Source organism: Geospiza fortis, unplaced genomic scaffold (genome assembly GCF_000277835.1).
Source record: "Geospiza fortis unplaced genomic scaffold, GeoFor_1.0 scaffold84, whole genome shotgun sequence".
In the NCBI taxonomy this organism is placed as follows: domain Eukaryota; kingdom Metazoa; phylum Chordata; class Aves; order Passeriformes; family Thraupidae; genus Geospiza; species Geospiza fortis.
This window is the reverse complement of record NW_005054363.1, coordinates 1086940-1099572: the sequence shown is the minus strand read 5'-3', so window position 1 is coordinate 1099572 and position 12633 is coordinate 1086940. Positions and strand designations below refer to the sequence as shown.

The following is a 12633-nucleotide window of genomic DNA, read 5'->3' as shown; positions in this document are numbered from 1 at the left end:
CCACTTTCCAATAGACAAGGCTCTAATTCCGTACCTTCTACAGAATTCACCAACTCAAATGCTTGTAATTTCCTCTCAAACATAAGCAGAGTCACTGACAACACTGAAAGGCACATACACAGGGCTGCCAGGATCTGCATTGTTTTTGTCACCTTTCCGGAAGGCCTTCCATCAATGAAAGTATGCCAATATCCCTTTTATATTCAGTAAAAATCACATGCTTACAGGTAAAATAAACATTCCAGGATTTTCATGGCTTGAGGCCCTGGACACGAATGTTGATGCACCCACAGATCTGTCCTGCTGACTTCTGTTAATCAGAAACCACTAACCCAAACAGAAGGAACTTGATATTAAAGCATATGAACACTAAACCAAAGTTGTAGCAGAGAAATAATTACTATTCATACAGCATGAGCAACAACTTTGTAAAATCACCAAAGGAATTCTGCTTACTCCTTGTTTCATGTGTAAAACCTGACCCATGTAAAAAATTTAATCAGCTTGATTCATCTGTTGGCCAAAAGGAGAGGTTTCTAGAAACACAGCATTGCTTAATATGTGAAGGCACAAGTCTGAATCACACCCTCTATCCATACCTCGTGATTAATTTCAGCCAACAGGAAAGTACAGAGTACAAAAAAAAACACAGCTAAAAATAACACATGAAGGCTGAATCTCAAGAGGCTCTGCTCCCAAAAAGGAATACTGTATCCTTTGCAGCTAGGCATTTCCACTGCCCATTCTCACACTAGCACTGCCTCACAAGGCAGCCAGTACTGATATGCCAGAGAGGGCAGGAATATACAGAGAAACTGCTTAGCAATCAATCATTTAAAGATATTTAGGGTGCTCACAATGAAACCTTCTCCTGATACTATGAAATTATATAGAAAGAATTTGAATACATTAATTTTCTTTCCACAAGTACACATTAAAGGACAGGTTTACTGTTTTATATGAAGAATAGTTATGGGTTTTTTTGAAGTTCTACACAAAGCCACTGGTCTGACAAGATGTGAAAGTTTACCTGTCATCCTTCTCTCCATTTAGATGGGCTGAATTTTTCCTGCTTTCTCTCCCTCAAAAATGACTGCATCTCCTAAATTATTGAGACCCTTTTTAAGGAACATGACTACAAGAGAAGGAATGAGAAATCTGCAAGATTTAAAAAACAAGGAAAACCTCTCAAAGAAACAGGTATTCCACTTAAAGATTTCAAGGTATGTAGCACAATTTAACCCACTCCACACATGAACAATTTAACCTTTTGCAAATTACTACTTTAGTATTTAGTCATTTTGCTTGAATATATTGTACTTAACTGAAAACTATGCTCTTCAAAACAGACCACCCTAATTACACAGACAACACTGCTAACAGAACAAAGGAAAATGGAAGTCAGATTGAGAACTAATATGCTCGTTTCCTACATTAGCTTCTGGGAAGAAACTCTGTTCTACTTCAGACTTAAAGCCTGATCCTGATTGAGTACTGTAACTATTTGAACTGACCAAAGGCAGCAAATAAATTTTTGCAGCAGGTTTGGCAATAGGAAAAGATATTTTACAGTTGACTGGAGAAACAATTCCATATGCAGCATTAAGCAATACTTCAAGAAACAGTAACTGCAAAGAGATGCACACACAGACTCACAATCAACCCTGACACTGCATAATTGTTACTGCAGCAACTGTGTCCTCAGTTAATCCGAGCTGAGCAACTCTCACCCACATTTGCAGACAGCAGGGCTGCGCTGCTATCAGACTACACACTCCTAAGAAACTTACTGAGGGAAGAAGCAGCCAGAGATGCCATTGCTACGTGAACTTCAGAATAAGCTGCTGGAGCTCTGCTACAGACACAAGAACTGCCTGGTGCATTTCTACCTGCAAGAGCCATTCCTCGTAGCTGCCCTGCAGAACATACAGAATAACCACTCCAGTTTTGTCATCCTCACTTCCTAGTAAGATTTCCATTAAACAGCTGCAATCTGGACCACACAACTTCTTTTTTCATCAGTCTTTTCAGAGACAGCCAACAAGACAGCATTTGTTTCTTTGCAAATTCTTCTTATTTTGGCTTAAGGGACACACCAGCTGTTCAAACTAGCAACTCCTGAAGAGCAAGCAAGAATGAAGACTGTATCTTAGGTATATTCATATTTACATGAATTTTGTGCAATAGAGAGGAAATCTAGATTCATATTCTTTGAGGGCTTTTTTTCTGGGGTTAGATCAGTTTAGCTTGGCAGCATAGGGCTGAAATGCACAAAATACCCATCAAAACTAAAAATAGCCCAAGTGAGTTTTAGGTGCGTAATATCCAACTACTTGTAGCTAGCTGGAAGCTGCACGATTCCTGATCATGAAGAGAAAGTACTGTCAGACATTCATGAACATGGAGAACTCTGCAGATTAGGAGACAGAGGGATGCCACCGAAATGTACTGATTTAACTGCTCAGTGACTAAAAATTAAGAATCAAGAATTCTTCTGCAATCAGTAAAAAGAGATAGGAACCTGCAAAGGTTGATCCATGATGCCCCTAGTGACTTCCCAGGGAGACATCAATATAGTGATGTAAACCAGAGTTCAACTACATCTCTCTTTCCTGAATGCAGGCTGCTCCTTCAGCTACCAGTAAGCAGAGATCATGAAGTACCAGGCATAAACAAGAAAGACTTTCCCAAGTCTTTGTTTCAGACAACACCCCCTTTCATCTGCATCACTATACTGCAATTTCACCGGTCATTTATTCATACAAAAGTTGCTTAGCTACTATGCCTGCAAAGAACAGGAAAGACAAACTCAGGCCTAGACAGCATATACTCTACAGAGCATCAGAGTTCAGATGTGACCTTGGCTCAGAACCCAACCTTAAAAGTACTGATGTAGCTCAACACTGGTCTCCAACTTACCACATTTTTAAAGTCATCCTCTGCTTCATCAAATTTCCCTTGCTTAAGCAATAAGTGTCCTCTTTGTAATCTTGCCTGAAATGAAACATAACTTTTTATTTACAAATGGGAATTGAGCAAAGTATGAACACAAGTTTCATCTTAGTATAGCTAACAAGCTGAAACAGGGATCATGACACTCATTCTTTGTCTTTTTGATTTAACAATGTTCTTATAAGGCCTCTTCAATGGCAAAGGATTGTTCTGCACCAGAACTGAGGGACAAAAAGCAGACAATTTTTATGAAAAGAACTCACGTAAGAAGTTTCACAAATCATAGTGAATGTGACTTTACACCACCTTTCAGATTATAATTGCTTACATATTAAATAGCAGAAATAATAAACAATTCCCACATTTAATAATTTCATTAAACTCTCAGAATAATAGAAGCTACATAAAAAGAAAAGTCAATGATTTAGAAGACTTTGATTTCTAATAAGAATATTTTCATACAACAGTGAATTTAACATTTGCTCCTTTATTGTCAACTATACAGGACATGCCACTGCTCACAAAAAAGAGAGCTGAGAGAATCAGTTGGAGAGGACTTCAGCATCAGTTTCCAACTAGCAGGGCAGTCTCCACATATAGTACACAGAATGGAGAAAGGGGTAAGCAAATCTGAACTAGCAACAGTCACACAGGAATGCAATGAGATTAGGACAGTTACTGTGGAAAACAGATACCTCAAATCTAATGATGATTAAGAGAAAAAAAAACCCAGAGGCATCTGTGTGCTTTCTTCTCCCTGTCCCAAATGGCAAAGCCTTGGTGAACAACAGAATAACCACAAGTGAGAGAAGTGTTTAGTATAAATCCATTAACTTAGTAAAACTAGTAGTTGTTCAAATAACTGTCTAGACTGTACTCAACATTGTTGCAAATTAAGGCACATACACCATTGCTATTATTTTACCCACTTTAAAGCCCTCTGAGGGACAATGTATTCTCTATTCCTGTTGAGCAAAGTCTGAAAAAAACCCCAAACCTTCTTTGAAGCAGTTCTTTTTTTTTAACACTTGAACAAATCTTCAGTTCCAGTAATACTTACTGATGTGAAGTCCTGCTTTAATTCAACCACTTTACTTAAATCGCGAATTGCCGCTTTAGATTTGCCCATGGCTAAGTACACTGTGGCTCTTCTGTAATAAGCAATGTAGTTCTCAGAGTCTCCCTCTGCAAATAAACAAACACTAATCAGAATACTATCTCAAAGCTACTGAAATTTCTGGTACAGTGGAACCGTAATGACTAAAAATATATCATCTGACTTTTAAGCCACTGGAAACAATGGCATACATTAATAAGACATAAAATTTGTAATGTTATGCAAGAAGTATTTTCTGTGCAGTTTAATTATATAACAATAAAGTTTACACAAATACTGTAAATGCCAAATAATTGAGAGTGAAGGTCAAATATGCATGTGTTCTTCAGCTTTATATGGGAGAACAGCCTCTATGTATTAATGCTTTACCTCCAGCTGCAGGCCTACGTTTGAAAGCACATTAATTCATCATTTTCCAGCCCAGGTGCTGATCACCATATTGGATACATGCAAATACTCCCAAAATTACTAATATGTTAGTGCAATGTCAACACAGACACTAACTCTTTATATCATTCATTGAAATATCAGCAACTTCTTTCCTTAGTAATAAAGTGGGCACCAACATTCCCTCTCACCAGCAGACAAATGCACATACACTATCAACATGAAGGCTAACTTCAGAGCCCACACATTCCATGTTGTCTCCTGGTCAAAATTCCAAGATCCAGCAACTTTAACACTCTCCAAGCTAGCACATACTCCTGCACAAGAGGCAAACATCAGTCTCTGAAAACAAGAATAATATTCTTAATATTCTTCTGTATGCAGTATTTAACAGAAACAGGTGACAGCTACTGTGGGCTCTCAAGGAAAAGTAACTTCAACCACTGAAACATCCCAATGTTGGAATACAGAAAACCTTTTAGTATACTATTAAAAACAGAAAAATCAATTCAGAATTTGCAGACATTCATATCTGAGGAACAGAAGTAGTATTTTTCTTCCTCACATCATCTGAGGTTAAAGTTGAACTTCAAAATAAATGGAAGAAATAGCACCACCAAAAATCTTATGATCAGCAACGAAGTTTCATAGCTGGCCACCTCCATTACCAAGAAGAAGCTATCTGTACTCTTCCTCTACAGTAACTTGATTGTGAAAATGGTCATCTCCAGAGCTGAAATTTAATACGCACTCCCATGCAGTATGCGTCTTTGTATGTCAGCATTATAAACACCAAATAAATTCAACTGTTAATACCCTTTAAAAAAAAAAGCACCATTGAGTCCTAAAGGTGTACGCTAGGTACAAATTGACAGCTGAAATTAAGGAACTTGATTAATACACAAAGGATGAAAGGTAGGAAAGAGCTAACACAGAAAGCACATTTCATCACCAGATGATTATCTGACACATAGCTTTGCCTCAGCACTCCAGCAACAGTAATGAACAGCAATTGAAACCCAGACAGAAAGCATAAGCTGGGATGGAAGAAAGAGTTGAAAATTTAACTAAAGAGAGGTAGTATGGACCGCAGTTTTCTTCTATTTCAGATGTTTGCAAAAAAACCAAAAATATACTGCCTGAGACAAGACAGAAAAATCTATTTACCTCAGTCTACAATGATGCAGTACAGCCAGGAAAGAATTCTTACCTCCTCACAAGCACAACTGGCAAATCATGCTTAAAATCTTTTCAAAAAAGCAAAATCCAAAGAAGAAGTCTGATAAAAATGAGGCAATCAGGCCAAAATCAGTATCCAAATAAGAATCCCATAAAGGTCATAGCTGAGATGGTCACAGCATATTTCTACAAGCTGCTCTAGCACAGCTGGCAAAGCAGTGGGTTTCACCCATGCAGGCACCTCACACCACTGCTGCCTCTACAACACCACCAGGACCTGCACAGCCACACACTGAACTGGTCTCCTCATCAAATCCAAGTTCAACTTTGCCAATCAATAATAAAGGAAAAAATCAGGCTGTAGCACTAACAGTGCACGGACCCCATCGAAATGCTTTGGCAGCAACATACAAATCAAAGGAGAACAGACTGCATCTAGGTGGAACAAGGAACTTCCATAACAGAAAAAAAGGCAAGTTGCCTCCTCCATTCTCTTTATATAAGGGAAGTTGATCTTGGAGAATGCAAAGAAAATATTAATAACTCAGAAGCAACCCATGTTTCGTTTACATCTCACTATTAAACCAAGGCATAAATTAAAAAGTATTAACAGTATGACTCATCAATGTATAACATCTCAGTAATATTCTTTTCACAGAGGAAAAAAATGCACTTGTACACATTATAACAAAGTCCAAGAAGTTAAAACAGTACCATGCAATTAAGAAACTGTAGTGTTAATGGACACTGCTTTTTACTGGTGCTGTCTCTAGGCTTCAATTAAAGGATTTAATCAGCTAAATTGTTTTAAAATTCTTAAAAGCAAACATTTAACTTCTCAGTTTGCTGAAAATGCAGAACACCAAACAAGAACAAACTCACTATCTGACTACAAGAGAGGGACAATTTTGCTCTCCACTGCCAATTCAGTATCTCAAACTTGCAGCATCAGTTTCACTGAGACACCACCTACTTCAAGATTTAATTAAGAAAAAATAAGATGAGAGAGAGTGACTATTTTAAACATTGAATTTTTTACAGCACTGGATAGGAGAAAGCATGGATAAAGTCAGCCTTTCAAAGACATACTCATACTTTGAAAAACATCATAAAGATGAAACCTGATCTTGATGGGATTAGACAGGGAATACCTCATCAAATAATATCAGAGTCAACTCTAATTCCTTTCATACAGCTAGCTTCTAGAACAACAGTGACTTAAGTGTTTATGTATTGTGTAGTTAATTTAACAGTTTTCTTTTATCAAAACCAAAGCATAAATATTCTACTGCATCTCTGCTGGCTTCTGTCCAAACTGCTGTATAAAGATAGCCCAAATTCTGTGATTCATGGAATGTAATTTGCAAGAAAGCAGGATATTTAATGAAGCAAACAGTGAGAAGAACCTACCCAAAGGTATTTCAGTACAAGAGTCACCTCCCTGAGATACATACCTATAGCCGCATGAAAGTGAGACAAAGCATCTGCCAGCTGCCCAGCAGCCAATAATTTCTTCCCCATTTCAAGTTGTTTTTCTACTTCTGCATTTATTCCACACTCAGCTCCTTAAAGAAAAACAAAAAGATGAAGGCTCTGAATGAACAGTTTGATTACAGCAAACACATACAGTGATAATACAATACATGTAACAAACCATTATTGACAGAGGCAGAAGTCACATCGTCCTGCACTTTAGGTAATCTCAGAGGTCTTTTACAATCTAAGGGCTTCTGAGACTCTGTAAAGCACCCTGCAGTCTAATAACCTCATAGTGTGTCCCAATTAGGATGTGTCAAAGTACACAAGACATTGCTTTGCACCCCACTGTGACAAGGCACCAAATACACATCCACACTTTCAGTAACATACTCTGACTTTCAATTTCAGAAGAATCTGGAAAGGACTCGTAACACACACATGCAGCAAATACACACAGGTTCTAAACTAAAATTCATGACCCTGATGGTAACTTCATACTTAACTGAGAACTCTTTGGCTACTTAAAGATTGGCTTCTCATCCACTACACTTGTCTCTATAATTTCCAGGGCAAACTTCTACGGGACTGCAAGTTTAGACACACAATTAAAATTCTCACTCCTATTTCCTTTAACCAGTAGCATGAAAACCATACTAAAGTGGTAAGTCTTAGAAGTGCCAGTTTGAGTTTAAAGCTAATAAATTGCTGCTGCTCAAACAACAGGGAAAGACTATTGTTGAGAAGAAATGGGCAGCCAAGGGCAGGTACATGCTGTACATACATCAACTCAGCAACAGCTTTTTCACGTGTCCTGCATCCTGGAGTCTTCAGATCACGGCAGAATTCCACTACAAATTACCCACCAGCTTATGACTATTAAAAAACTTTCACACTAGAAAAATTTTCATTTATTAAGAGGATACCCTATGCCTAGATTTAAGCAAGGCAATATATTGAAATCCTGAATAAGCACATTATATTAAAACCCAATGATTTATAACTTATTTCACTCAGGTTTTGCACTGAGCTGATTCAGATAGGCACTTTAAATACAAAAATGCAGTAGCGCTCCAAAGTTGTTTTTAGAATCAAATTAAAACGTTAAAGTACAGCTGATTGAAGGAAAGTATATTCAAACTTCTCACACTGAAAGGTGATTAAACCACAATGCATTTGTAATGAACAAACAGTAATTTCTTATCACCAAATCATCACGATTTTAGATGTAGGAGCTCTCAATACCTGGGTTCTTAATTTATTTTTTCCTTTCTACACCATGATACAGCTCATAATTCTTTTAATTCCACATTACAAGAAAATCCTTGAGCTGTCTCTACTAAAATGAACAAAATCCCCTCTGCATCCACTAGAGACAGTTCTATCTGCTAAAAGACTGACAATAAGTCAGCACGCTGGATTCAAGGGCTCCACTCAATTATTTGTTTTAGAACAATGACAGAAAGCAAATTTTTTTTAATTAATGGAAATTACTTCATGAAGTCCCAAATTTCCAGTGAATATTTTTGTTTAAGTACATGGAGTTAAAAAAACTGCCTACTTGAAAAATATTTATTTGAGGATCTTACTAAACGATTCATTTTAAAGTCAATTCTAGGCATATAAAAAATGTATTCGCATTTTATGTATCCAACTTGCAGCAAAAAAGGACATTCTTCCTTGCCCATTTTCCTTCACTAGCTTAAAGCTTCAATCATCAAGTAGTCCAGTGTCCTTTAAAATGACAAAACAAGTATATGAAACACAATGAAAAAACTAAGAGCTGAAAAAAAAGCTCACCACAAATTTCCCTGGCTTCGGAAGTATGCTAGCAGTATGGTAGGTATAAAACTATAAACAGACTGAAGTATTTAACATGACCTAATACCAACTAAAAACTCTTAAATTTCATCCCTTCTGTGTTTCCCCACACACAAACACCTGAAATCTTTCAAAACTTGCTAATTGGGAATGGTATCCTAGAATTGGGCTATAAATTACTCTTTGATGAACTTTCCATCTACCCAAATATGGCATTCAATTCCCACAGTCTCAAGCATCCTTGATTTACATTCAGTCACATCAGGATAGCTCCAAGAATACATTTTTCCACAGTAAGATGTACCTACACAATTTAGTATCTTTCAAACATGTTATGTGCAGTACAGTTTTACAGTTACATAATACTCTAGGTGGAAGAGCCATCTTTTTCCTTGTAAATAATGAAGACAATTACTAAAACAATGAGAAAGTGCCCACTGATAGCAAACAAGTAATAAAAGCAGGAGCAACATGGATAAATAAAGAAGCAAATTGTGAACTCCTCTAGATTCCCTGTAAAATACATTAAACACTGACATACATTAAACCTCAGCTCTGCAAGTTGCTGAACATCCTAAATTGGTGCATGAATCTCCACGAGCAGCCTGCATCATCAGCCTAACCACGATGAAAAGTGACACTCACCGTAACTACTCAGGAACACTGCACTGACCTGATGGTTGAGCTGTTTATTCACAGAAATCTATGCTTATTCATTTTCTGGCTGTAGGCAAACAATTGCTCTAAATAAAGCAGCCCACAGGAGACATCTGAAAACTGTTAACAGAAGCACAGGAGTCCAAGGACTCAAATTCTCTGCAAACTATTTGGGTACCTATGCACTCTTTGGTCTGGGAATGAGCCTAAGAAGTAAAGTTCAGCTGGAGCAAAAAAAAAAAAAACACCAAACCCCACCCTACAGAGCTCTTTACAACAGATACACATTGGTGAGCTGGATACTACAGGCCCAGTTGAAGAAGTTCTGCATGCTCCACCAAGAAACTAAATTTACCCAAGAGATATGCAAGCTTACAATTTATTTTTAAAAACTTCCATGTATTTTAATTTTAATATAATTTCTAAAGACTGCCTAAGTGTTAAATATTCACCCTGGGCCTCAAACAACCACGCAAATGAGCTGTTAAATCAAGTCAAATATTCTGGATAAATTCAGAGCCTGGAGTCCTCGCAAGTCTGGGGCAAGAGTCTAAGAGCCAAAAAAAAAAAAAAAAACAAAAAAAAAAAAAAAACACAACAAACAAACACAAACCCCCAGACTATTTCCATATAATTGGTACTAACCCTGACAACTGTTTAAGGGACAACAATCAGAAGGTGCAGGCAAGACAAGCAGGTGCAGCTAACCTGTTTTTCCAGTTAAATACACTCACTTCAAATAAATGATAACTTCCTGGTAGGATTTTTGTTTTATTAGGGTAATTGGTGCTAATATGTAGGCACCTAAGTCCACAGACTTGAACTATATCCCTGTATAATCAGTCCCATCCACATTGCAAAGAACTCAAGAAAGCCCTGCAACCTGAAAACAGTTTCAAGATGTTGCATTTGTCTACACATTCCTGTTTTCCCCCACTGTAGAATTTCCACCTACTTTTTCCTAAATCTTGTTCCCAAGCTGAGTAACAAGATTACAAAAATAAACAGAATTAGTTCCTGCTGTGTACCAAAGGCAGTTGTTTCAACGATAAAGCAGCAGCATGCATATCATTAATCTTAACTGCATTCATCTAAACTTTTATTTTTTTTCCCAATAGAGGAACTTAATGATTGCCTTATCTTGTCAGGAGAGTGGGAGATCCTGCTTTTGCAACATTTTTTTTATCAGAATGACGCTGAATCTCAAGTTTGCTGTTATTTTTCAACAGTTTGGTTTCAGCTTTAGGTGTATTTGCTAACATGACTTTCAAGAATTAGACTGAACTAGGTAAGATATGGACAAGCACCAACAGTTTCAGAAGCAACATTTCTGAGGTTTACAAGGAGCCTCAGAGTATAGAGCAGAGATATGTGCAACTTCCACCCATCAAGTTTTCACTCCCTCCGTTTGCAAAGGAAGTTGGTAAACACAGCAAAGACTGGCCGACAAAAAAAGCCCCACCCTCAAGTGGCCTTTGTATTTGGGGCCAAAAAAAAACCCAAAAAAGCTCCCAAACTTAGGGCGAAAAAAAAAAGTGAGGGGAGAAAAAGAAACACTTAATGCTTGTGGTATGACAGTAACTAACTGAGCTCTGTATACTCAGAGCCCCTTTATTCTTTCCCATATTACATTTCCTTTCTCCTGCTACGAGGAAGGAGAGGGGAGAAATGAACAACACTCCTTTATTCCTCCTCAGCCACCTCTTTTTGTTGTGATTAGTGTGGACAAACAACAGTGAAGAATGAATCTTCCCAAAAGAGGATCTATGCCAAATTCATCACAAATTGAGGTGAAGAGGAGGAATCAAAAACGTCTTTACTAAGAGTATTTACCAGCCAGATATAAATAGTATTCATTGCCATCAACTATGAGATACAAAGTTAATACAGAATGACTCTTCCAGATTCATGAATCAGATGACAAAAGGCAGACTTCTATAATCAAGACATCAAGATACAAATTTAAATGTGACTATGAACACCTTTGAGCTCAAAGACTAGTAATATTTGTGAGGAAAAAAAATCTAGATACTTAAATAACATAAACCCCCCAAAAATTCTCCAATGACACATTCCGAGAAATTAACTCCTAACTTAAGAAGTTAGTGAATTCAGTAAATAAGATTCAGTACTACCATTTCTCAGTTTATTACTGTACTCTACATCTTTATTAACTGAAGTTAAGACAATATCCCCCAAATTAGGAAATGCCCTATGCCCAAATGCCATTAAACCAAATACTTGAAATAGGTTGGCTGCTCTAAATTAAGAATCCTAAGCAGGAGCACCACATTGTAAGGGAGGAAAAAAACAGTATCCTCTGACAAAAGTTACTATTTGTCTTCTAACACTACTAGAATGCATATTTAAAAAAAACAGGCAATTTGACACCACAGTACATGGTCTAATGCAGGGTGTCTTTCCCACAGTATGTTCCTGTTGCCACCCGAGCAGCTAAACTATTTAATTTAGTGCACCAACTGAATTTTTAATGTTAACCTATATATTCCTTAAGTCCATAGCCCTTTTCTGACTACTGACAGCTTCAGTTCCACTTCCATCTGCCACTGGCAGGTAAAGAATGTCCCTCAGCTGAAACCCTGACTGTAACCACCATTCTATAGCAGAGTTAAAAACTTAACAGCAGCCTGTGAATGAAAGTCTGGCTACACAGGTGTTGCTGGCAGGATACTATGAAAGTAAATAAGCTACACAAAGCACAGATAAGCTGAACTTCAAATACTGATGGCAAGAGGTGAAAAAAAAAAAAACAAAACCAACAAAAAACCAACAGAAACCATAACAGCAAAACAAAAACAGAACTAATTCAACAACGCAACCATCAAAAGCCTCAGCGAATCTCTAAGTGTGGTACTAACACTGGCTGCGGCTGAGAAGGGCAACTGGAAAAGCCTTTGAACTTCGGAACTACACGAAATCCACACGGGAGTGGGGAATTCACGGCTAGCACTGAAGGCCAGTGCTGTCACCCAGCTGCACTGGAGGACACCAGGGCACCCGCGGCCCCGCAGTGGCGAGCGGCA

General features: G+C 37.7%; 1 protein-coding gene across 1 annotated transcript in view; it reads right to left on the bottom strand.

Moving 5' to 3' along the window:
• Positions 1–12633, bottom strand: part of DNAJC3 (DnaJ heat shock protein family (Hsp40) member C3) — a 35653-nt gene that overhangs the window by 17235 nt on the left and 5785 nt on the right. The window contains exons 2-4 of the mRNA XM_031059558.1: positions 7090–7200; positions 4013–4137; positions 2920–2994 (exon numbers count right to left, since the gene is read on the bottom strand). Coding sequence (XP_030915418.1) covers positions 2920–2994; positions 4013–4137; positions 7090–7200 — 311 coding nt within the window. The remainder of the gene's footprint in view (positions 1–2919; positions 2995–4012; positions 4138–7089; positions 7201–12633) is intronic.